The sequence below is a fragment of the Terrapene carolina genome, unplaced genomic scaffold (genome assembly GCF_002925995.2).
Source record: "Terrapene carolina triunguis isolate 2854851 unplaced genomic scaffold, T_m_triunguis-2.0 Scaffold42, whole genome shotgun sequence".
In the NCBI taxonomy this organism is placed as follows: domain Eukaryota; kingdom Metazoa; phylum Chordata; order Testudines; family Emydidae; genus Terrapene; species Terrapene triunguis.
The window spans coordinates 71,496,101-71,520,033 of NW_020664393.1; the positions used below are offsets into that span (position 1 = coordinate 71,496,101).

Consider the following 23,933-nt stretch of genomic DNA (forward strand, 5'->3'; position numbering starts at 1 on the left):
TTTTGGTGCCCCTGCTTTGCTGGTGCCCTAAGCACATGCTTAGTCTGCCTATTGGGTAATCAATCCCTGGGGCCTTCACAAAGTCTCTGAACCCCTTCAGCTATGAGGAATTACTGAGCTGAGAGGGTGATAGGGGCTTTTGCACCACTTGAGCACCCAGGTGGTGGGATCTGGGCTGGCTTATAATAGTTCAGAATGGAGCAGAGCATTGGGGTGCATGCAAACATAGTGGCCAGGAAACTCCCTATAAGGGATGTGGAAGGGCAGTGGCCACTTGTGTGGGCCATAGGCTGGAGGAGTGGTGGCAAGGGGCCTGTACTACCATTCTGTGGGTTAGGAATGGGTTTAACATGCACATTTGGGTTTAATACACACACACTCCGCATACATGCTCTGGCTTTATGCAGGTTTGCAGTGTTGACCCTTTGGGAATTGTAATTTAATACCCAGAATTAAAACCAAGGGCCAAACTCAGCAATGATGTTTAGGGGGATGCAAATTGCATACTGGTAAGATGATTTAAAGGAGACTCACTTACATGTCAAGGAGCCAGAAGAAGGTGGAACTTACATGAACTTGGACTCAGACTTGTCTCTGAATTTGACCTAACATTTCAGACTCAGATAGGCAGGGGTCCTGCAATGGGATTTGCTAACATGGGCCCTAATGCCCAAGCAAAGGCTCATTGACTTCAGCAAGATTCCAGGCAATAAGATTCAGTGGATCCCATGATAAGATCACAGCGTGCTTGGATCATTAAATCTGAGGCTGTTTTTCAGTAAACGACTCCTATTGGAATTCTGAATAATTAATCAAATATCTTTTTTTTTTTTATCTTGGGTGTTTGTAAAAGCTTGTTTATATAAAGATAAATTTGGGGCCAAATTTGAATTCAGTGATTAAAAAAAATATATATAATGGGTCTGATTCCCACTTACACAAAGGCCCTATAATAGGGTGGTCTGCCCCTTTAAGGGTCAGGGGTTCTGGGGTCACACAGCCTAGTTGGATGATCAGAGGGCTGGGAAAGGGTCAGGTGTTTTCTATAAAGGGCTGAGAGAGTTCAGGTGGAAGGTAGCTGCGGGAACAAGATGGGCTCCAAGCAGGGCAATTGAAAGGAAGAAACACCTTCTCTTTGACACCAAGAGTGGCAAGGGGAAAAACCTCTGGGAGCTGTGGCAGGCTGAAGAACAGCTTTGTTTTGGTGTTTTGCCTAAGTCTTGTGTTTGAAGAATAAAAGGCTGGCCCAGAGGAATAGCCTGAAAGATTCTAGGTGAGTCCTTCATGGGCTTGGGGAGACAGGCCAGCAGCCTTACAGGTCTCCTTTACATTTTCAGAGCTGTGTGAAGTGGTGGTAAATAAGTTTTGCCAGAAGCAGTAGAATGGGGCCTTAGTGTAAATCAGAATGTGGCCCAGTTACTGTATTATACCAATATATACCTGCTTAAAAATAACCAGTGAGATGGACTGCAGTGATTTATAAGGAATTAATTATCTTTTTTTTCGGGGGGAGGGAGGTTTCTGACGACACCATGAGCTGGTATTATTATTAAATGCTTTGACAGAATTATTGGCAAGCAAATGTTTCTGGCACAGGTTTGTCTTAGGTGATAAATGGATTTAATGGGTGAGTAAATACTAAAACAAAACAGATGTTTGATAACCACAAAATCTTTTTGTTATGAACATAGTCCAGCATCATGACATTATTCCTAGCGTTACATAGATGAGAAAATCTCAATTTGTGAATGGCTGAGAAGTCATTGGAAGAGTTAGCAAATTCTTCTATTGTTTACACCAAGGCCAAGAAAACTTAGATTTGGAACAAGAGTTGACAAATCAAATCACATATGCGCATCCTAATTGGCTACAGCTGAGTCCATATGTATCTATTAGCCAATCAGATGACATGCAAATCCCGGTTTCCTAAGGACTTTTATTTAGCCCTGATAATGTTTCAGAGACTTCCTAGTCGATATCCCAGAGGAGCCCCCACTTCTAATGCCGACACACCCTTGTTGGCGGTGGCTGGGATCAAACCTGGGACCTCTGGAGCTTAATGCACGAGCCAAAATATATTGGTTTGTTAGCCAGGGTTGTAGCAGCCTCATCAATCTCTAGCTGGCCTAGGCATCACTAGAGGGGGACAGAGTGCCACACCAAGCAGGCCTGGGTTACACAGTCATCAAAGATATTAGATAGACAAGGTGGATGAGGTAGTATCTTTTATTGGACCAACTTCTGGTGTTGAGAGAGACAAGCTTTCGAGCAGACACAGAGCTTTACAGCAACATTGCATACAATCGTTAAGGATATCCATGTGTTTGTGGGAAGACTACTGTGTGTAGGTGCGCTTCCCACCCTGTCTTGGACCAAGGATACTGTTATCCCTCTGCCTAATGGCAGCTGATATCAGAGCCTTGCTGGCTGGCTTCTTAGTGGAGAAGAAATCAATGGCTTGGAATCTGGATATATTTTAAGTGTACCTTGTTTTATCTATAGCACCAGTCCTGGAACGGAGGTGGTTACAGAACATGCAGGACAATCCCTTCTCAGGAATCTCAACCCAACACTGACCCCCAGTTCCCAGAGACCAGCTCTGCCTTAAGAATTTACTCCAATCGTAGGCCAAGGCAGAGCGCAAACTCTCCTGCAGCTCATACAGCAACCTCTGCATAGAACCTTGCATAACAGAACTAACAGCAGCACACATCTTCCGAAGACTGAACATTGTCTCGCAAACAGAGAAAAAGAACTTGGAAGACTGAGTAACACCATCACCTGAAGGTACCTGATATAACAATAATCCCCTTCAGAGGGTTTGCTTTTATTGCTAACTTTAATTAGCACAAAAAACAAACACCAGCTTTCTCCCCAAGCTTGGCTGCCCTTTAGATTTCCTTGCAGGACCTCTATCTCTGCCTGTTGTTCCTTCTGCTTGAGAGACCCACCGAACTTGGAGCTAATTGGACACACCTGCTCTACCCTTAGAGTGATTCAGAAAAAATATCTCTGCACCTCCCTATGCATGGTTCAAATACCTGACATCAGGATGACTCAGTAGAAGAGGGGCTTAGGATCTGACACCCTGCTATAATTACATTTGATTTCTTTGCTCCCTTGCAGGGCCACCTCCCCTCACATAACATCCCCGGGGAAACCATAGCAATTGCTTGCATGGAACAGTAATACTAGGAAAGTATTTAATCTATTTTTAGCTGCCTTTTAATGTAATTTAGCACCTGTAAACAAAGGGGAGCCAAGACCTTGTGACCAGCTAGCTCTCCACAGACCATTGGCAAAGGTTATGTTGACCACTGGTGGTCAATACACCAGGTTTTGGTACCCCTGGGTACCACTCAGTAGAAACATCACAAAGTATGACTCTCTGACCCCCAGTGTTCCAGAGCTGCCTGTGTCAATATCCAGTGGCCTGGTACAGTAATTAGCTTGGGCCCCTAGAGTTTTACACTGAAGATACATCTACATTGCATGCTCCTTTTGTGCATAGAGAACGTATAATATACACCCCTCCCCAGTAGCACAGGTACAAATAGCAGCATAGATGGTTCGGTAAGTAAAGACACTCATGAACCTTGTGGGTATGTACCCTACACGCCTCTCTACTGACCCAAGCAGCGCCTCCCTTTCCACAGTGCTATTTTTAGCAGTCTAATGTCCTGTTGCTTCCCCACTCCTGGAGACTCTTTCTGCTGCAGAGAAAAGGGCCAGCAGCTCCCTGCGGCAAGAGTCTTTCTTTGCAGCAGGGAAAATGATAGACCTTTGGGGGCGACTTTAGATTCTTCTTCATGAAGGCTTTCTTTTAGTCATCTGCTCCCACCGATAACCTCTTTTGCTATCTCTTTGATGTAAGAGAGCTGTCTGCTGTGCAAGCCTATGAAGCCAGTGGGGTTATACTGGGGTATAGTTATGGCAGATTGGGCCTGAAGGGTTCATGTTCCTCATTGAGATTTGTTTCTAAATATCCCAGTGGAGTTGCACACAGTATAAGCCTGGGCAGAATTTAGCCCTAAGAGTTCTAGTTGTATCAGTATTTACAAATGTTAACAAGGAACAGCAAGTAGTATGCAAGAGAACAAGGCAAATCAAAAACATCTGAACAAACTCTGTACATGTAGCCCTCTAACCACTTCTTTTCAGAAAAGATAATTTCTCCTACAACACATGCATATAGTTAATTGTCTTCAGTCATCTGGAGCTTCTAATCATTATTCATCTGCATGTCTCCTCTTGGGGACTGATCCAAAGCCCTGTTCTCAAGTCTATTTCCCTCCCCGCCTATGTTCATTAAAACTCCTTTAAAGAAAGTGTTAATGAGCTTAGAACAACAGGACATATATTCTACAGCAAACCTTAAATTCGGCTGCAGTTTATTCTGTATGGAAATAGTAGAATAACAGGGCGTTGTCTTAGCTATATGCACTGCTCTCTTTTCAATCTTTCTATAATATCAGTTTTTTTGAGGAGCTTTACCTTTTTTACTTTGATCTGAAATTTGGAACCATCCTTAAAGAACTTTCATTTTTAAATCAATTTTGAAAAATGTTGGTTTGCAAACCTCTCTTTTGAAGGTGTGAGAGTGAGCAAGAGAGACACTTTGTAATGGACTAATGCACTAAAGTTTTGCCTCTGTCTAGCTGGAGTCCAGACTACAATGCACCATCATTGGGTTCCCACTTACAGCAAAGTTATCCCTTGACCCAGTGACAAGATCATTTGTTTTTTGTAGAGGGGAGGGGACCTTAACCATGTCTTTACTTTCAAGGCCCTTTGTGGCGTATTCTCATCTCTCATTCTGTATCCAGAGGTTGACTCCTCGCCTCAGATCAGCTGATGACCAGCCTCTGTCTCCCACTGGTTAAATTTTCAAACAAGCACCTTTGTGCTTTCTCCCTTGTTGCCCCTCATGCTTTGAAGGAGTTCCTTGTAAACAACCAGAAAGCTACTTCACTATTCTCCTTCAAATCCTTCCTCCAAAATCCCCTTTGCCATGATGCCTACAAAAAATTTGACAGTAGTTAGACTGCTGGTGTGCGGAGATCACAGCTTATCATGCTGCTTATTGCTTCCTTGTACTCTATCAATCTCTCTGTATCCATCTGTCTCTTTTGTTGTACTGAGATTGTAAGCTCCTTGGGGCACGGACCATCATTTTGTTCTGGGTTTGTACAGTACCCAGCACAGTGGGGTCCTGGTCCATGACCAGGGCTGCCAGGTGCTATGATAATATTGTAAATACTATGCCAAACTTATGGACATGTCCTAGAATTGTATCATGTTTTGACACATAGTTAGGCCTCTTTTAGGCTGCTAGTCAATATTTTCATTAATGACTTGGATAATAGAGTGCAGAGTGTGTCTATAAAATTTGCAGATGACACCAAGCTGGGTGGGATTGCAAGCTCTTTGGAGGACAGGGTTAGAATTGAAAATGATCTTGATAAATTGGAGAAGTGGGCATCACACTCCAGGAAAGATGTGGACAAATTAGAGAGAATCCAGAGGAAAGCAACAAAAATAATAGGTTTAGAAAACCTGACCTTTGAGTAAAGCTTAAAAAAACTGGGCATGTTTAGTCTTGAGAACAGAAGATTGAGAGGGGAACCTGGTAACATTTGGCATAGCTCACTTAAAGAGGACAGTGTTGGATTGTTCTCCATGTCCAGTGAAAGTAGGACAAGAAGTAATGGACTTAATCTGCAGCAAGGGAGATTTCGGATAGATGTTAAGAAAATCTTTCTAACTACAGTACAATGATTGTTAACCAATTCCAGTACTTAACTAGGGAAGCTGTGGAATCCCCATCATTGGAGGTATTTAAGAACAGGTTAGACAAACACCTGTCAGGGATGGCCTAGGAATACTTGGTCCTGTCTCAGTGTGTGGGGTTGGACTAGATGACCTCTTGAAGTCCCTTCTGAACCTGTACCTCTATGATTTTATAATGCAGACATGGTCCTAAAACTTTGATTTGAACCTCATTGAAGTTGATGGTAGTGTCCTGGGTTTCCAGCGCACGTTATTGCATTGCTGTCTAGTGAAAGTGACTTTCAGATTGAGCTTGATTTCAAGTCTCTTCTAGGACTAAGAATTCCTGGAGAGACTTGTGTGTATGGTTTAAAAGCTTTATAGACTAACCATCATCTTTTCTCCATGCCATTAGGAATGAGGGGAGAATCGTATTTCCTTGGAATGCGAGGCCCTGGTCACTATGGCTGTATTCTGGAGGATGGGGGACTTTTCCTACTCTACTCTATAGACCGAGACAAGGATATAAAGAGATGTTTTGCAGAGGAAGATTTTCATGAAATAACTGATTTCAATGATCTCCCAAACTCTCTCTTCGCTTGTAACGTCCACCAATCTGTGTTTGAAGGCGAGGACAGCAAGGTATGGTGTGACTTTTCCACTTGCATGTGAAGTATGGAAAGTATTTGTTAACATTTAAATGGTGCAATGCTTGTTCTTACTTATATGGAAACTATTTTTTTAAATGTTCATCATGTATGAGGGTACTGGAGCACAGACTTCAGGAGTCCTTTTTTTGGGACAGGCAATTACAGTCAGCCCCAATATTTGACTCTTTAAATAAGACTTGCCTGCCAACTATAGTGCATAAAAAGGTTTTGGGTTTTGTTGACGTTGTGCAAATCTCACCAAACGTGTGGGCACACGTATCATAGCAACCATCACTGCAGACATGGTGGAGGTGGCAAAGTTAAACACATGAAAGAATGTTTCTCCTGCTCACTGGTAACACGTTACTGTGATGTTACTGCCTTTCCTGTATTGCTCACAAATGTTTTAAAATCTGATCTGAAGTAACTTCTCACCTGGGAAAGTGCAAAAAGGTGGGTTCTTCTCCCCCCGCCCTTCCCTCTTGGTTTCATTTTTGCTGATCTTCAACTATGCTAGTTACGTGGAAATTTGAAAATATTTATAGTGCTATAATTAGGCTTGAAAAACTGAACTGGAACCCTTTAAAATCCTCTAGAATCCTGACGGCTGAACAGCAGGGTTTGTGGCTGGAAAAGGGTTGTGCAGGAGGTGTGGGATTCTTGTTTCTTAGGAAACACAGATTGGGGTATTGTTAAAGGGAGGCTAGTTTTAAAACAAAACTGGTATAGTTCTATAATTAGCTGGGATTAGGCTTGGCTGGCTGTTGCAGGGATGCCCCGCCTGGTAGTTAAGGTTACTTGGGTGGCTACACATAAGCTTTTTTCTGGATGGAGAATCTCAGACAAGCTGACTCCAGTGAACGTAGGTTTTCATTGGAATTGTCTGAAGGCCAGGAATAAAGTTTATTTAGGATGGAGAACTGAGAGCCTGTGTGGTGGGGGGAAGGTATGGCTTTTGGCTGAAGGGTTCCCAGGCCACAGCACCAACAAGTTAGCTGGAAGCCTGTAACCCTTCGTGCTATGAAAGGCACTGGCCAGTATTCTTGGTTGAGGTTCTGCAAGTTGAATTACCAGGTGTATAGCTTTACTCATTTGTTTGGGGGGTGTTTACATCTTTCTTCAAGGTGAAGATATCTTATGTACCTACTGTAAATACCATGGATTAGGAGGGAATATTCCGAATCTCTGCATCATAAAGAAAATGATCTGCTGTGGGGTCCCAAACTCTGCTTACTGATGGCAGCCAGGTTGGCACGAAGGTTATTATGCTTATAAAAAGCACACAAGATCTTTTTATAGGGGAAAAAGGCAACACGCCACATTTATTGAGAATACAGCAGTTAGCATAAGCTCTTCAGTGTGTCTGTCTCTCTCTCTCACACACTCACTCACTCCTGCCAGTTGATGTTTATAGTTATCAGTCCAGAGTCTGCATCAATCTAGTGGCCAGCCAGATTGATCGCAGAGGGGAGCTGGGCTCTGTCGGTCGTGATCCGATGCTCCTGGAGTGTGGCAAGACGAACCCAAAGTTCCAAGGCAAAGCACCCTGTTCTTATAGTCCTTTTTCTCCGTTGAAGTCTATGGATTTTGCTGTGTCATTTATGACCGGTTACTCCTTAATTGGTGCTATCTTTTGATGTTAATACTCCAAAGCACCTCCGAGAGGGTCATCCTGTCCTGGTTTCAATTTAATCAATTATCTTGTCTTTTAGGGGTGCCAGCCTCCACCACAGGGTCGTCAATCTCCCCTTCCTTAATTATGGATGCGTGTTGATGGTTCTCTGGTGTCTTAAGTCTCTTCACTCCTCCTTCCTTGACTATCTTCTTTAACAATGTCCTTCACACCTTATCTTTTCCTGATGCATACACTCCTCATTCACACAAACAGTCTTTTACAGAGACCTTCAAAGGTACACAAACACTGCTGTTTGTATGTTGAGCAAAAAAGACATTTGTACATTAAACCTTACTAAATCTTGTGATCAAAACAGTTCACAATGGGGACCGGGCCTTCAACATGCCTCTAATCTCATTAACATAGACACAAGACAAGATCCTGTCTCTTACTTACTAAACCTTAAAACAAAGAAATGTATATTTAACTAAAGGGCCTAATTTGTAATGCATATAGGAAACAAGACCCCACAGTAAACGTTATAACTTATTGTAAAACAGAGTGTGACCATAATCAGCCATAAGGACTGTTCTGGTCTGTTCCTGCCTTAACATTAGTACAGACACTAGGAGTCTGGTAGAAACACATCTGACAATGTCCCTGAGGGTCATTCCTTTTTTCTATTCAAAAAGGGTGGCTGACAGGATGATCAGATCATACATCAATACATTTAATACATACTACATTATTATAACAGTCAATCATTATAACCTCTAATACAAATATCAAATCCTACTTCTACAAGGTGATCAGCAAACTTCTACAAACTCTGCACAATTCTCTAAGGTTATTATTAAATCATAGATCCTAATATAGAGGTAGCTGCACCACCAACCACCCTATCTCCTGCTAGAACTGGAAGGGACCTTGAAAAGTCATCGAGTCCAGCCCCCTGCCCTCACTAGCAGGACCAAGTACTGATTTTGCCCCAGATCCCTAAGTGGCCCCCTCAAGGATTGAACTTACATCCCTGGGTTTAGCAGGCCAATGCTCAAACCACTGAGCTATCCCTCCCCCCTTAAGATTAAGGAACTCTGCTTACAGGTAAGTAGTGACTCTCTCCTTTTATTTCAGTCTCTGTTAGACTAGATAGAATTACGATACAGCTTCCAAGTAACACAAATGTGCACCAAGGGACCTGATTTCCATAGAACAAATACTTGTGTTCCCAGCTGATTTGGTTTCATAATCCTTTCTATTATTAACTACTACTGCAGGATAAGAACACATGTGATTTTAATATAAAATCTTGTACGTTTACTAGGCTAAAGTAACTGTTGGTTGATTTTGGTATCTTAATAAGTGCCACTAATGGACTCATATCCTGCAATATCGCTTTTTAAATCCAGTTTATAGCAATGGCACAGTGGCCTGTTATGAAAACCGTATTGATGTAACTTACACATAAAACTTAATGCATATACTGTAGGTATATTACAGACCAAGTAAGAACTCTTGCAGTATGCTTGTGTTTGTTGGCTTTGTTACTCTTCGAAGCACATTTTTTGGGGGGGTCTGGTACAGATGGGTTTTTATAAAAGATAAAGCCAGAGGAGGTTGCTAATGTAAATTTATTGTTTTGATCTGGTGTGTGAGCTTGAATCCTAAATTTAAATCTAAGTTCTAGGTGTACATGGCATATAACAATTTTAGCCTATTAAGAGGTCACAGTGACAATTTTTAAAAAACTTCATTTTCTACAACTGATGGTTTTTATCCTGGAACTGAAAGCACCTGAGACAAACTATACGTATAAGCACATGGTAGTTTGGAAGGTTTTGTTTAAAGTAAAACAAGCCAAGTAGAAGGATTAATGTACTTTCCTTTTGTCTGGGGATCTCTTTCCTGCAACCTGTCACGTGGTGGTTGTGGGTGTCTAAATTTGAGAAGAGTTTCATATCTAAGTTGTAGCAAATACCTTTTCTCTACCTCAAAATTAAATTTAATAATTTCTTCTCTTTTTGCTTTCTCATATCTACCCCCTTAGATTTCATACGGTTCTTTCCTTTCTTCTGCATTTCTCCTTCCCTCTCTTTCTTAGGGCTGGGTCAATCAGAGAGAAATCCCTTCTGGTTTAATTAAATGCGATCTACATTTTTGGGCTATATCCTTCTGAGGACTACAGACAAATGCTGCCTGGCTGGGAGAAGGATGGCTAAAGATGAAGCCGTGCTGGAGTCATTGGACTTGATCCCAATATCTGGTTATAGCCCTTGCATAGCAGTGTCTTTTTCTGAATGCAGAATCCCCACTGCTTCTCCTGCTCTTGGTCCTCTTCATGTTATGAGGAAACCTTGTGGATGCCAGATTAGAAAAGATCTTTCTGATCTGGAGGATCCACTTAAAGAAGTGACTGCTTGCTCAGTGGTGGCAGAGAAGAAGATCGAGGCTATAAAAGGACAAAGCTCTCCTCCATGAATGGCTGCACCACTGGAACTGAGAAGCCTTTGGCACAAAACTAATTCCTTAGCCCAGAAAATAGACAGTGCAGAAAGCAAAGAAACCGTCCTACTGGGCAAAAAACATTGTCTGAGGACCACTTCCTGGTGGATGGATAGGTGGAAAAGAAGAGCACGCAACATGCACATTCTGAGAATTTCCATGGACAACGACATACCTGGGTTAATGTCAAGGCTTTTGAAATATAGACTAGTTAGTACTCGGTTTGCAATCTGATTAGAAAAGACAGCGTTTCGGAGGAGGAACAAAAGCACAGAGAGGTGAAGTGAGTTGCCCCAAGGTCAGCCAGCAGATCAATTGCAAAGCTAAGAACAGAACCTAGGTCTTCTGACTCCCAGTCTATGCTCTACCCACTTGCCCTTTTTATTTTTAGATTACAAGCTCTTTGTAGCAGAGACTGTATTTTATTCTGTGATTGTGTGCAGTGACCAGCACAAAGAAGCCTTGATTTTTGGCAGGGGCATAGGGCATTTTGCTACTGGAAAATGAATTAAAACCCTGGGAAACGGCACATGACCCAAGTAATTGGTTTAAGTCACTACTCACTTGTGAGAAACTGATGGGATTACTTGTGAGTAAGATTTGGCAGAAGTGGGCCTGTTATTTTTGGCTTCTAGAGTAGCTGAATGAGAGGATCTGCTCCTTTCCTGTCCCTGATAAGGAAGCTGTGTTGTGAAGCCAAAGGGCATGACTTTGATAACAGTTTAAGGGTTTGTGTGTATTGCTTTTAACTTGGCTAATTGCTCTGTGTAACCATAGATTTTTTTTTTTCCCCACTCCGTGATCTTTCTATTTAGTACAACGGCATTTCTCTGTACTGTGTGTATTAGTGTTTTCCTTGTAAACCCCTCCTTTGTGGGAGTTCTGTAACTTGACTCTACAATTCCCTTCAGGCTGGAATTGGTAAATATACTGTAACCGAAGCACACATTTATTCTTTTGTTAAGATGCTTTAGAGTTGTAGTTTAACAAGCTTCAGAATGTATTGATACTTAAATACCAACCTCAGAGGTGCCTTAAAAATGTAAGATGGGCAGACAAGGGACAGACACTTGTCTCTTTGGTCAAGTCAATGAAAGACTATACAGCTACTTCTTCTCTCGCTTACTTCTGTGTAAATCAGGAGTAATGCTTCCAAAAGAAGATGGAGTTACTGATGGAAAAGCTAGTGTGAGAAGAGGATCAGGTCCTGTAGGTTTAGGTCTTTATGGTGTAGCTGGCTGCAACACTATAGCTAAGGTCACATTACAGATTTGCCTTTTCCAGTAATAGTAGCGAGAGAGAACGTATTCATCCCTGAATCAGTACTGAGATCCATGTAGGAACTAACAGGAGGTGATTTGTATCCTCCTCATCTTGGTGATTCTGGTGTGTGATTGCAGAGTATGTTCTGGGGAGGTAATTAACAATTTAAATTTAAAATAAATCTCTAGAACTGTAATGTGTGTGGGAAGGGTTGGGGTAGAGAGAAGAGTGCAGCTGAACTGATGAAGCAGGATTGTAGCTTTCAATGGAATGGCTATAATGGGAGTGCAGTACAGGGAATAGCTAGTGATTTCATGTTACTTTTCCAGTTTAGGATTCTTCAGCTTTACTAATACGTTGGGCATGATCCTGCTTTCGTTAAAGACAATGGAAGCTTGTTGCTGACTTCTATAGCAGCAGGATTGGGGTCATTATCATCACAGCCTTAAAGAGAATATAGGCTATTGTATGTAGTCTGAGTGTCTCAATCTATAGAATTGGCTCTAAGATCATGCCTTAAGCAAACTCTGTAGCCTGGGCTACATTCACATATGTCCCTGATACTTCAAAGATTTAAACACATGCTTTATGCACTGTAAGTAAGTCCTATTGACTTCAGTGGTGGGTAAAATTAAGCTTGTGCTTGTTTAGTAATAAATATTATTTTTCCTTGTGTACCTGAATTAATTTTGTTAGCAAAATAAATCTCTGCAGCTACTGGCAATACTTAAGGTGTATTGCAACTCAATGAACTTCTGCATTGCCTCTGTTTTGTATAAAAATCATAACGTTCATTCTGGAACTGAAATAGGCAGTTGTTTTACTTTTCAGATGAAGCTCATGCAGAAATGAATTGAGGGTCGCTTTGGCAGAGCTCCTTTCTAAGCAAGGAATGGAGGCAATGTGACTGGGCATCATGAGTGGAATGTGTCCTAGCTTCCATGTTCCAAATGGCTGGTTCAGGAGGCATGTGCTGGGATGTAGTTTTTGTTTGTTTGCATGGAGATCTGCACTTTTTTAACTTCATTTTTAAAACAGTCTGTGAAAACCCAGAACCTCTCTGGCCATATGACATCACTGGAGCCTCTAGGTGTTGAGTCATCATTATTTTTAGGAAGTGGCACACTTGTTTTGTTCTAATAATAGTATTCAGGCCTGGACTCTGTGGAAAGTCACCCCAGCAAAGATGAAGTCACCGCTCCAAGCTGGAATGGAATGCAGGCTCCATTCCTGACTTCCTGGTACACTTATTGTTGCTTTATTTTACTTTCATTTTTTCTACCTTTTAAGGTTGCCTGTTTGTTGGTGTGATAACGCTATCTGAAACTGCCACTTGAAATGGTGGGATGTTTTGTGCTGTGAGATTTTTACCTAGTCTGTATATAGCAGAACATAACATGGTATGAATGTGTTAATCCATTGCTTGGTAAAAACAAAACCTTCTCCACAGGATATGTACTATATAGGCAGCTATCTATACAGAGCCTGCACAAAGGGATCATTGTGAAGCAGAATGGGGTCCTGTACCATGTTATGGCTCATAGCTTCATTATGAAATCTTAGACTAGCGTCATCCCACCTTCTTCTCCATCTAGGCAAGAGTCTATAGACAACCGTGTACTATCATCCGCTGTTCAGACCACAGTAGCACTTGCGTGCTAGGCACTTAAAAAACACAGAAGACATTTCTTGTTCTGAAGATCATACAGTCCACCAAGAACCTTTTATTTCCTATGGCTTTGCAATCCCACCATCTCCACAGACTCAAGTCCTTTTCCCTGCAATCTATGTCAATGCAATATTTGAAGTGCACAGCGGGACAGTGGCCACAATTTTATTTAGCCCCCAGGAATTTTACCCTCTAGGAGTCTGAGTCTCACTTGCAGGTGGGATTTTTAGTTCTTGGATCCTCTCATTCCTTCATTTCTATGGATGTCTGCCTTGTGCTTCATAAGTGTCCCATTGGGCCCTGTCTATCATAAAGTGCTAGTCCTTGCTAAAGAATCAGCTCAGTACCCACTTTTGGAATTAGGGAATCAGTTGGGATGTGTCCTTGGGTCAGAAGCTTGCAAGACCATTGTGTCCTTGTTTTCTGCAACAGCAGGGCAGCAGTCATGTACATGCAGGGGCTTGCCATTTATTTGAACCCAGACATACCATAGTTCTGGGACTATCAAACTCGGGCTGGTACTGCTCTCCCCAGTGTGTACAACTGTCTCGACAGCCCTACAACATGTGAGTTTTGGGGCTTCCCTGGTATATCATATCATACATTGAGTGCTACTACATACTTCACCCTAGAACCAACAGCAGGGGGCAGAGAGAGGTTGGAAAGGTCACTGTGAGTATGTTAGTGGTGGAAAGATGCCAAACCACAAAAACGCTCCCTTTCTGGTTGAGAGATAGATACATGTTTCGGTGTCTCCATATCTTTGTAGACCCAGTCTGCCCCTTCACAATTCTAATGCATATGCCCAAGGAGGGATGTGAAATATGAGGTAGGAAATCTCTCTGAGAAGTTCCTGACTTTACATTCTCTCCATTAACAAAGCCATTTGCAGAGGGTATTAACAGTGGATCAGGCCACTGGTCCCAAAGAACTAGGTTTTTATAGACATAGAGCCTGATCCTGCTCTTATCTGAATCAACTCTAAAATTCCCAGTGAATTCAAGTATCTTGTTGCAACCGGCATCCTGTTTGCTAGATGGCCCACAACCTGCTCTGTGTCCTGTCATTCCTGTTCATAGCCAAGACCATCCACAAAATGAGATGGGAGAAGGCCATGCTAATTCTACTCTTGCTTTCTGGCCAAGTCAACTGACCAGTTTTCTGATCTGATAACCTTGTCAGAAGGCTCTCCCACAGAAAAGACTTGCTATCTTGGGGCCCACTGTTTTCCACAATCTAGGCAAGTTGAATTGAGCTGCCTGTTAGTAGCTACCCTCCGGGCATCCAAAAATTAATAAACAAATTTCAAATACTCTTCAATTTGGCCAACATTGTAAAAAAATTCTTACTTTTAGAAATATTTTCAGAATTAAGTTTTAATTCTGCATTTAGCACCTGGCTGGTACAGTGATAGGTGCTTGGTATATGCCTGAGACAATGGCTGAGTTTCAAACTCTGCTGCAGAGATTTATAGTATTTGAGGTTTATTTTCCTATAAGCCTACAGGGCATTTAGGGGCATGAGTGCCTTCACATTGATGGGAGAATATCTCTGGGTCCAGATCAAGTGGGTTAAAGGTAGACTTCTGATTTTTGCAGCTGAAGTTAGGAATGTTGCTTCAAAGCATGCAGTTATAAGACCGCCAGTGCTAATTTTATAAAGATGAACTGATGAACATTCTTCCCAGAATACACAAGACAGCCCTCTTTAAATTTGGAAACTTACTTTTCTCTTATAAGCTGCTGTGGAAACATTCTTCCTAGCATTGCTTTCGGTGGTCATACCCTGCTCAGCTGCATGCAGAAAGTGCTCACTGTGCCATGAACAAAGGGTGGAGGGGAAGTTTGCTTGGGAAAGAACCAACCAATCAATATAAATAACCATAATGACAACTAAGAGACTCCTATGCATTTGGATTGTATAAAGAGTGTGCACTATTCTAAATAGTGAGGTGTGTTAGTGTAGTTGTTGGTGAGTCCATGCCAAGATTTAGGAAGACTCTATGTGGTGACATTAGGATGCAAAGGTTGTGCTAATCTATGAGCTAGAGCAGGGGTTCTCAGGACAAATTTTTTGGTGGCCTCAGAGTGCGGCCACCAACTCTTGCTGGTGGCTGCTTTCACACTTTTTCCTAAAATACTTAATCACTTTAGGAAAAACAAATAAATCTGCACATATACACATGTCCAAATCATTGTAATTTATTTATTGTTAGCTAGTAAGTCTGTTGTGAAAAGTGATATGAACAAGCATACAAGTATCGCTTTTCACAGCAGACTTCCTCAGCCCTGTCAAGCCTGGGGATAAATTAAGCCCTGGATGCAGTTGGGGGCTGGAGCCCGAAGCCCTGTGGCCAGAGCCTGCTGCCCCGTCACCCCAAGGCTGAAGCGGAAAGCCTGAACTCCACTGCCCCTGGGAAGGTGGGGAACTCACCGCCCACCTGGTCCTCACGTATTGTGCCCCAGGTGTCTCCAGAGGGGCAGCAGGACTCAACCACTGCTGGCTGCCCCAGCAATCAATACCAATGCTGTGCATCCTGGAGCAACAGGGTGGGGCCACTACTTTGCCGCCCTTCCCTCTCTTTCTCCACCCCCCTCGCCCCCACAGTAACAGCCCAGGAGGCTGTGGCCACAAGAAAAGCCCCTGGTGGCTGCATGTGGCCACATTTGAGAAACACTGAGCTAGATAGTTCTAAGATCTTCTCTGTGGCCTCAGTAAAGAATCCCCTTTATATTCGTTACAGCCCAGTCCTGTCTCTTCTCTAGCATAAGGGACACTACAGGATAAACAGTAGAGATGGGTCTGATCCAAATACTCCTGAACTTTATGGAAATTTGTACTAATGTCCCAATTCTGCAACTGGCTCCCTTCTATAGTAGGCTGATCCAAATCCCTGGATCTGAACATCCCTGGTCTTTGAGGAAGTTGGGATCTGGATTGGAACTTTGAGGCTGGAGCACCCTTTCCAATTAACAGTATTGGAGAGCAAGCATGTAGGTGTAGTTCAGCCAAGAACTTGCTCTGAAAAGGAACATATTTTGCTGGCTGTTTTGGTCTTCCTAGATAATTCTCCATGAACTTTTTGAGACGTTAGATGCACTTACAATGTCTTCACTGTGCTAGAACACAGCTGAGCCTGTCACAGGACAGTTGTACAAGATATACCCTTCTGGGAGGATAAAAAGCAAAACACACCAAAAATACTGCTGTAATCTACCCGTATAATTTTATGCCATTTTATTCCTAACCAGCTCGGAGAGTTTTGGATTCGAGTGCTTCATGTCAATATTCAACGGGGAAATAGTTTGGTCAAGTTTACTAGCAACTGGTACTGTTTACACCTCATGCCCTGCATTGTTTCTGCATTGTTGTGTCTCTAGTCAGGGCATCTGTGGAGTGGCAGAGCTTTGCCTGACTTCAGTCAAACCCGGAGGGAGGCTTGACCACAGACAGAATAAATAACCGCAATAAACTTAGACTTTCACACAATTATATATTTTTGCATCTAATTTAAATGCTAAAAATGTTGGCCCAGTGCAGTGTTAAACTTAGAAGTAAACTCCTCTGAGTTCTGATGAAGGTAACAAAAGGACTTCATCTTCTAAATGGAAAGAGGTTGCATATGTGTCATTTATAGCAAGGGCCTTGGTTCATTCCATCAAACGATTTTAATCTCCACTGATAGCAATCATTTTTTCTCATTCCTTTTTGTGCTGCCTCTTTGGTAAACAAGACTCCAAGGAGTCCTCATTCCTAAACAGAAAGTCAACAAATGTCAGTTTTTCTGGTTGATGATAATCAAAAGTGCAGTAAAGCCATCCTAATGCAGTTAATGCAGCAGCTGTTCCCAATCTTAATACCATCACTGATATCAGGACTTGTGGCTGGATTAGGATCTGTTTTCTGGTCCAAGGAAAAGGTTTCCATATGAAGGTCAGCCTTTACTACAAGTAGATGTGCACCATCTTTATGTAAAGGCTACATTCTGGTTGAATAATGTACAGTGCAATAGGCTTGCAATTATTTCTGAAGTAAATTGCAATTATAATGGAGTTTTTAAATTTAGTACAATACATCTTTTATTTTGCCTAGCACCTGTCAGTCAAATGATATAGCCATGCAGAATTAAATAGCATAGTTACTAAGTGAAATAATGAATAATAGGAGAGGGAGAGAGAAATTAAGCAAGGGGGCAAAATTATTTTCAAAAGCTGAAAAGAAAGGAAGACTCTATAACGCAGAGATCTAGGAAGCTGTTCCTTGTAGCAGCGGATGCAGAGGAAAGAAGGCCAACAATATCAAGACTGGCAGTGACCGAGAAGAAGATGGTGCTAGACAGGCAAAGGAAGATAAAGTGTCTAATTCAGAGATGAATCTAGGAGAAGAGAGTTATCAGTTGGTGAAGTTAGATCATTGTGCTGTTAAAACAACTGACTCACCCTCTAAACTTCCGGTGAAACCCTGCCCCATTGAAGTCTGTGGGAGTTTTGCCATTGACTTCAGTGGGGCAAGGATTTCTCCCATGGTTAGACTCCAGGGGACAGATCTCCAGCTGGAATGAATTGTGATAGCTCCAGTGAAGTTAAACTATGCCAGTTCATACCTGCTGAAGATCTGGCTCTATCTCTGCATTTGGCCCACTATCTTTGCTTATGAGCTTTAGCAAATCTATGGAAGGTTTAAAAAATGAAGAGCCTGATTCTCTACTGCCCTGCAACTAGTGTAGTCATTTATACACATGTTAAGTTCGTTAGCGTTTTACATCCAGTTTATCCTCACTTTACACAAGGAGGGCACGTTGGAACTGAATCTTGAAATGTGGAATCATTGGAGTTGTATGAGAATATAGATATACTTCTTTACACGTTTGAGAAAGTTAGAAGAATCCTTCAACCTGTGGTGTACTGGATGGAGTCTAGAGAGCTGGAACTTAGGGAGATGTAGGGAAGAGTTATAGTATTCGAGGTGAGAGATTATCAAGGCATATGTGAGGATAGGCAGTGTCATACATACTTTGATTATTTTAATGTTCATTGCAAGTCAGCCGACTATAAAATGCATTATGAGATTCTGTTCAACACTCACATTCTTAGCCGTGTTAAAATTCAGCCTTTGATGTTATTGGAACTGGTATTGCCAAGATGTCTGATATCCTTTCATCCTTGGCACTTAGTATGTTGGGTTGCTTTTTCTTCTAAACCACAGTCATATTGGCTGAAATTTTCAAAGAGCCCTACGGAAGTAAGGCACCCAACTCCTATTGCAATTCAGTGGCAGTTGGGAGCTCAGTTCATTGAGGCCTCTTTGAAAATCCCAGCTACTTTTCCTTGTTGACTCTGAGGCTAGTGTTTTGAATTCCATTGACCCTTTCCTTTTTCTTTCTTTCTTTTTTCCTTTATCACCAGCCACTCAATCGTAGTCCAAAAGAACTAGCTGTTTATCAAAATGCCTCAAAGTTGAGAAGCTTTTTATATATATAATATATGTATGTATATAAACCCTGCTTAAGCTAGAGATATCCTTGCCTAAAAACGACTGTATTCCAAGCCCAATGTAAAAGCAAGAACTAATTCCCACTGAAGTCAAGGGGGCTCTTTTTATTGGACAGATTGCATAGCATCAAGCTACAGCCCTGACTGAAGTGATGTGGAGCTGCTCCACAGCTGGGGAGATAAGTGAGGCATGTGCCTTAGTAGGCACAATACCATTCCCTAGCTCCCTGGCATGACGAGAGAGTGGACAAGCTGCAGTACCCCTTGGCATGGTGCGGACTGCTCCCTTGGGTGAACCCAGCTAGCTCCACTTATGGGAAAGTCCTACAGAATTAAGTAGAAAGCGGTGACCTCTGTACCATCCTATAGAATGTAATAATATCCCTGCTGTAGAATTCTATAGGATGGTACAAAACAACTATAGAATGGAGCTCATCCCTTGTTAAACGCTAGAGGGTTTTAGAGTAGTTCTACAAAGCCCTATTATATCACCATAGACTATTACTGGTTCCATACCTATTAAATTCTTTCAGGCTGGTCCATAAAGTTTTGCAGGCTGATGTAGAGAAGGGGGGGGCATGAACCTTCTCCTCTTCACCCTCTGGGGCAGCCATCTCTGGGTAAACCAGGGAATGCAGAGGGAGCAGTACCCTGTGATAGCTCTTGGCTCTTCTGGGTAGGGTTGCAAGGATCCTTGTACCTTTCTATTCACCACACACCCATCCTGAGCTCCCACCACTCTTCTGGCCCATTGATTTGAATGGGAGTTTAATCAAGTTACAAATCCTAACCTTGCTGTCTGAAGAACTAACTCTGCTACATGCTAGCACTGTAATTACAAAGCACGCTAGGTATTCTAATTATTCATCATGCATCCTGGCTGGAGCACTCACCAGCCTAGGGAGCTGACCTTTCCAGATCCGCGCTCTGTCAGTATGGTGGATATGATCTAAGTTAAGTCCTATGGTTCCTTATTTAACATAATTTTGTTTTTAATTATTTTCTGAGTCCTTTGGGTTGGCCACCTACAAATTAACATGGATTATTATTGTAAACCCACCTCCATCTCTGGATTTGAAGGGTGGCTCTCATGTTATCTCAACTCTAGTTGGGAAATTCAAAAACATACATTGTAATATACTAAGAATTGCTTTCTACTGCTGGTGTTCCTGCCATATGCTCCCTCTTACAGGTTTTTCAGACCAACGCCACCAAGAGCCATTCTCTCTTTTGTAATCTGATCTTGTCCTGATTCGTTAATAATTTACACCTCCTGTTAATTATTTACCCTAGCCAGATTTTTGTCTGCTAGAGCTTATCTTCCTGATGGATGGTGAGTGGATGCTGCATAGCAGCTCCTGGCTGTCCCTGACTCCAAGGGCTTGATCCTTCATGGTGCCGAGCTCCCTCAAGTCTCATTGACTTTGGTGAGAAAGAATTGAAGGAATTCAGCACCTTGCAGGATGGTGCCTTTAGAGTCATTTTTTCCTTTCATAAAATCATAGAATCTCAGGGTTGGAAGAGACCTCAGGAGGTCATCTAGTGCAACCCCCTGCTCAAAGCAGGACCAACCCCAACTAAATCATCCCAGCCAGGGCTTTGCCGGACCTTAAAAACCCCTAAGGATGGAGATTCCACCACCTCCCTAGGTAACCCATTCCAGTGCTTTACCACCCTCCTAGTGAAATAGATTTTCCTAATATCCAACCTAGACCTCCCCACTGCAACTTGAGACCATTGCTCCTTGTTGTCTTTCCTTCCTCCTATAAATCGAATTCTCAGCGTCTCTTTGCATCCACAGCTCACAAATAGCCTTCCTTGTTGCTGCCAACAGCTGTTTCAAGCAGAAACGCTGACTTTGTGATTTCCCCGGGGGTGCAGGATCCCCGTTCCGCCCCAGGCCCTGCCCCTACTCCACCCCTTCCCCTCCCAAGCTCCCACCCCGCCTCTTCCTGCCCTGTTACTCCCCCCAGAGTGGGAAGAGCTGATCCTCAGGGCTGCCGGTGGGTGCTGAGCACCCACTATTTTTTTTTTTTTTTTCCGTGGGTGCTCCAGCCCCGGAGCTCAGCACCCACCGACATGGTACCGTATTGAGTGTGCGTTCTGGTAGCCCTATTAAAGTGAACACACCACCTTTTATCACACTTTCAGAGCAATTAGAGATGGAGAAGTCCATCCCCTTGAAGGTGCAGGATTGTTTCTAAAAACGATCTCCAGTGCTTTGTCCATTCCAGTTTCAAATGTCTTAAATAACAAGGCTTATGCTACTTCTTTTGGGAGACTGAGCCACAGATTTACAGCTCTTGCCCTGAGGAGTTTTTTCCTAGAGCCTAACTCTTACTTTCTTAATTTCATCCTCTGACTACACCCATCTGTATTAATTTATGCAATCCCTCTCACACCTTGGTGTTTATGCCCTTCAAATAACCCATCTGTCCAGTGGTTCTGATGGTGATCATATTTAAATTTCTAGGAGCCTGCCTGTTTGCAGAGGCAGCTGCCACTTAGCGAGTCAGAGCTAAGGTAGCATGTTCCTGAGGAGATACAAGCAGTGCGCTCTCATGGAGAGTTTACTTTTATTCTCCCCCCTGCCTTTATTTTTTAATGAAAGTTGAGATTCTTTCATAATCACTTATCTCCAGGAGTTGAGGCTATAAGCAAAACTTCAAATATGGTGAGACTCATGATATCATTGTGACAAGTGGCAACTCTGTATTGCCAACTCTGGCTGAAGCTATTCCAGGAGATTTTTTTTCCCCCCCCCTCCCAACATGACGTCATGTCATTTTCTTAAAATATCCTATTAAAATCTCCCGGATTGCTTTAGATTGATATCAATTCTGGGAGACTCCAGGCCAATCCTGGAGAGTTGGCAACCCTAGCCTCTAACCAGAGAGATACTCCCCTCTCTCTCTCTCTCTCTCTTTCTCTCTCATATCCCAGTGGAGTTAACATCATATGCCACAGAAGAACGTACTCAGAAACTTTATACAGGGTCCTAACTCCTGCTGGCAGAGTAGGTTAACAAGAGAGCCCTGTACCACTGTGCGGGTTTACAGATCTCTGTGGCAGTGACTGTTAGAGGAGACTAGTCAAATGTTTTCAGGTAAGTCGGCTTTATAAGCCTCCAATAAGAAATACTTATGGAATTCATCTACCAGGAATCAACTACCAATACAAGGATTGCTGCTACTAAGCAGATCTTGAGGCTCAGAATCAGTGAAAAATTCGGTCTAGCAGCATCTGTCCTCTTAGATGGCAGTGATTAATAATACCTGTCTCTTAGACAAGTATTATTGTCCCTCTTTTACAGATGGGGAACTGAGGCAGGAAGCTGTTACTTGTCCAAGCTCACAACAGGAAATCTGTGGTGACGGAGGAAATGGAACCTGGGTTTTCCATGTCCTAGGCAAGTGCCTTAAGTACTGAACCATCCTTCCTTTCACAGATGGAGAAAGATCTATCTTCATTATTCAAGGCCCTATGTGAAAGATTATCAGATGCAAGAGAGAGCATTAAGAAAAACCAACCAGCACCTCAGGGTATGTCTACACGGCAATTAAAAACCCACAGCTGGCCCATGCCAGCTCACTCAGCCCAAGCCCTGCGAGCCCAAGGGGCTGTTTAATTGTGGTATAGACATTCAGACATGGGCTCTGGGACCCTGTGAAGTGGGAGGGTCCCAGAGACCTCTACACCGCTATTGAACAGCCCCTTAGCTCAAGTCCCACAAGCCCAAGTCAGCGGACATGGCCAGCTGTGGGTATCTAACTGTAATGGAGACATACCCTAAAAGGTCTGACAGGAAATCCTAGGAACAGCTGATTTTTGGGGAGAAATTTTAAGATGAGGATTATTGTTGATCAATAAGGCCAAACCCGAGGCAGGAGGGGAATTCTGACTCTGTTTGCCGCCTGCTCAATCACCCAAATAGGTTCACTATACCCTAAGTACAGCAAGCACTACTTCCCCCCGCCCCTCACCCCTGTGATTGTAATTTTAAGCCTCCTGATGACATGATCTGATCATGCTCCTCACCATACCAGGCCTCAGTGATATTCACCAGGTCTGGCTCCCCATAAGCAGACATGGACTGTGACTCCCCCATTCTGATCACTAACTTGCCAACTGTAGCACTGAAATAAGAAAAAATGAAGTCCTTCCTTTTTCAGTCTGAATGACACGGTCACTCTCTCTGGACAATAGCTGACTGGATGGCCGCCAGACTCATCTTGTCAGTTACTGAAGCCTTACGTTAGTCCTTTGTCTCTAATACTAATTTACCCTAGTAAAGCCTTCTGGTCTATGCATGTTTGATCCTTGTTTAAGTAGTTCCCTCTATATCTTTTTGCTAGCACAAAGGGACTTGCTTTGCTCAGGTGGAGCTATTCTATAGTGAATACAGTAGAACCTCAGAGTTAAACACCTCGGGAATGGAGGTGGTTCGTAACTTTGAAATGTTTGAAAATTTGTTAGTCTCTAAGGTGCTACAAGTACTCCTGTTCTTTTTGCGGATACAGACCAACACGGCTGCTACTCTGAAATTTGAAATGTTCGTAACTCTGAACAAAATGTTATGGTTCTTTCAAAAGTTTACAACTGAACATTGACTTAATACAGCTTTGAAACTTTACTATGAAGAAGAATTGGTTTTCACCATCTTAATTTAAATGAAACAAGCACAGGAAGAGTTTCCTTACTTTGTCAAATCTTTTTTTAAACTTTCCTTTTATTTAGTAGTTTCACACAGCGCTGTACTGTATAGTATTTGCTTCTTTTCTTCTTTTTGTCTCAGTTGTCTGATTGTGAACTTCCAGCTCTAAATGAGGTGTGTGGTTGAAGGGTCAGTTTGTAATTTGGGTGTTTGTAACTCTGAGAAAAGAACAGGAGTACTTGTGGCACCTTAGAGACTAACAAATTTATTAGAGCATAAGCTTTTGTGGGCTACAACCCACTTCTTCGGATGCATATAT

General features: G+C 42.5%; 1 protein-coding gene across 1 annotated transcript in view; it reads left to right on the forward strand.

The window, feature by feature from the left end:
* Positions 1 to 23,933, forward strand: part of RCAN2 (regulator of calcineurin 2) — a 166,271-nt gene that overhangs the window by 7,276 nt on the left and 135,062 nt on the right. The window contains exon 2 of the mRNA XM_026653289.2: positions 6,185 to 6,411. Within this exon, the coding sequence (XP_026509074.1) occupies positions 6,187 to 6,411 (225 nt within the window). The 5' untranslated portion in view covers positions 6,185 to 6,186. The remainder of the gene's footprint in view (positions 1 to 6,184; positions 6,412 to 23,933) is intronic.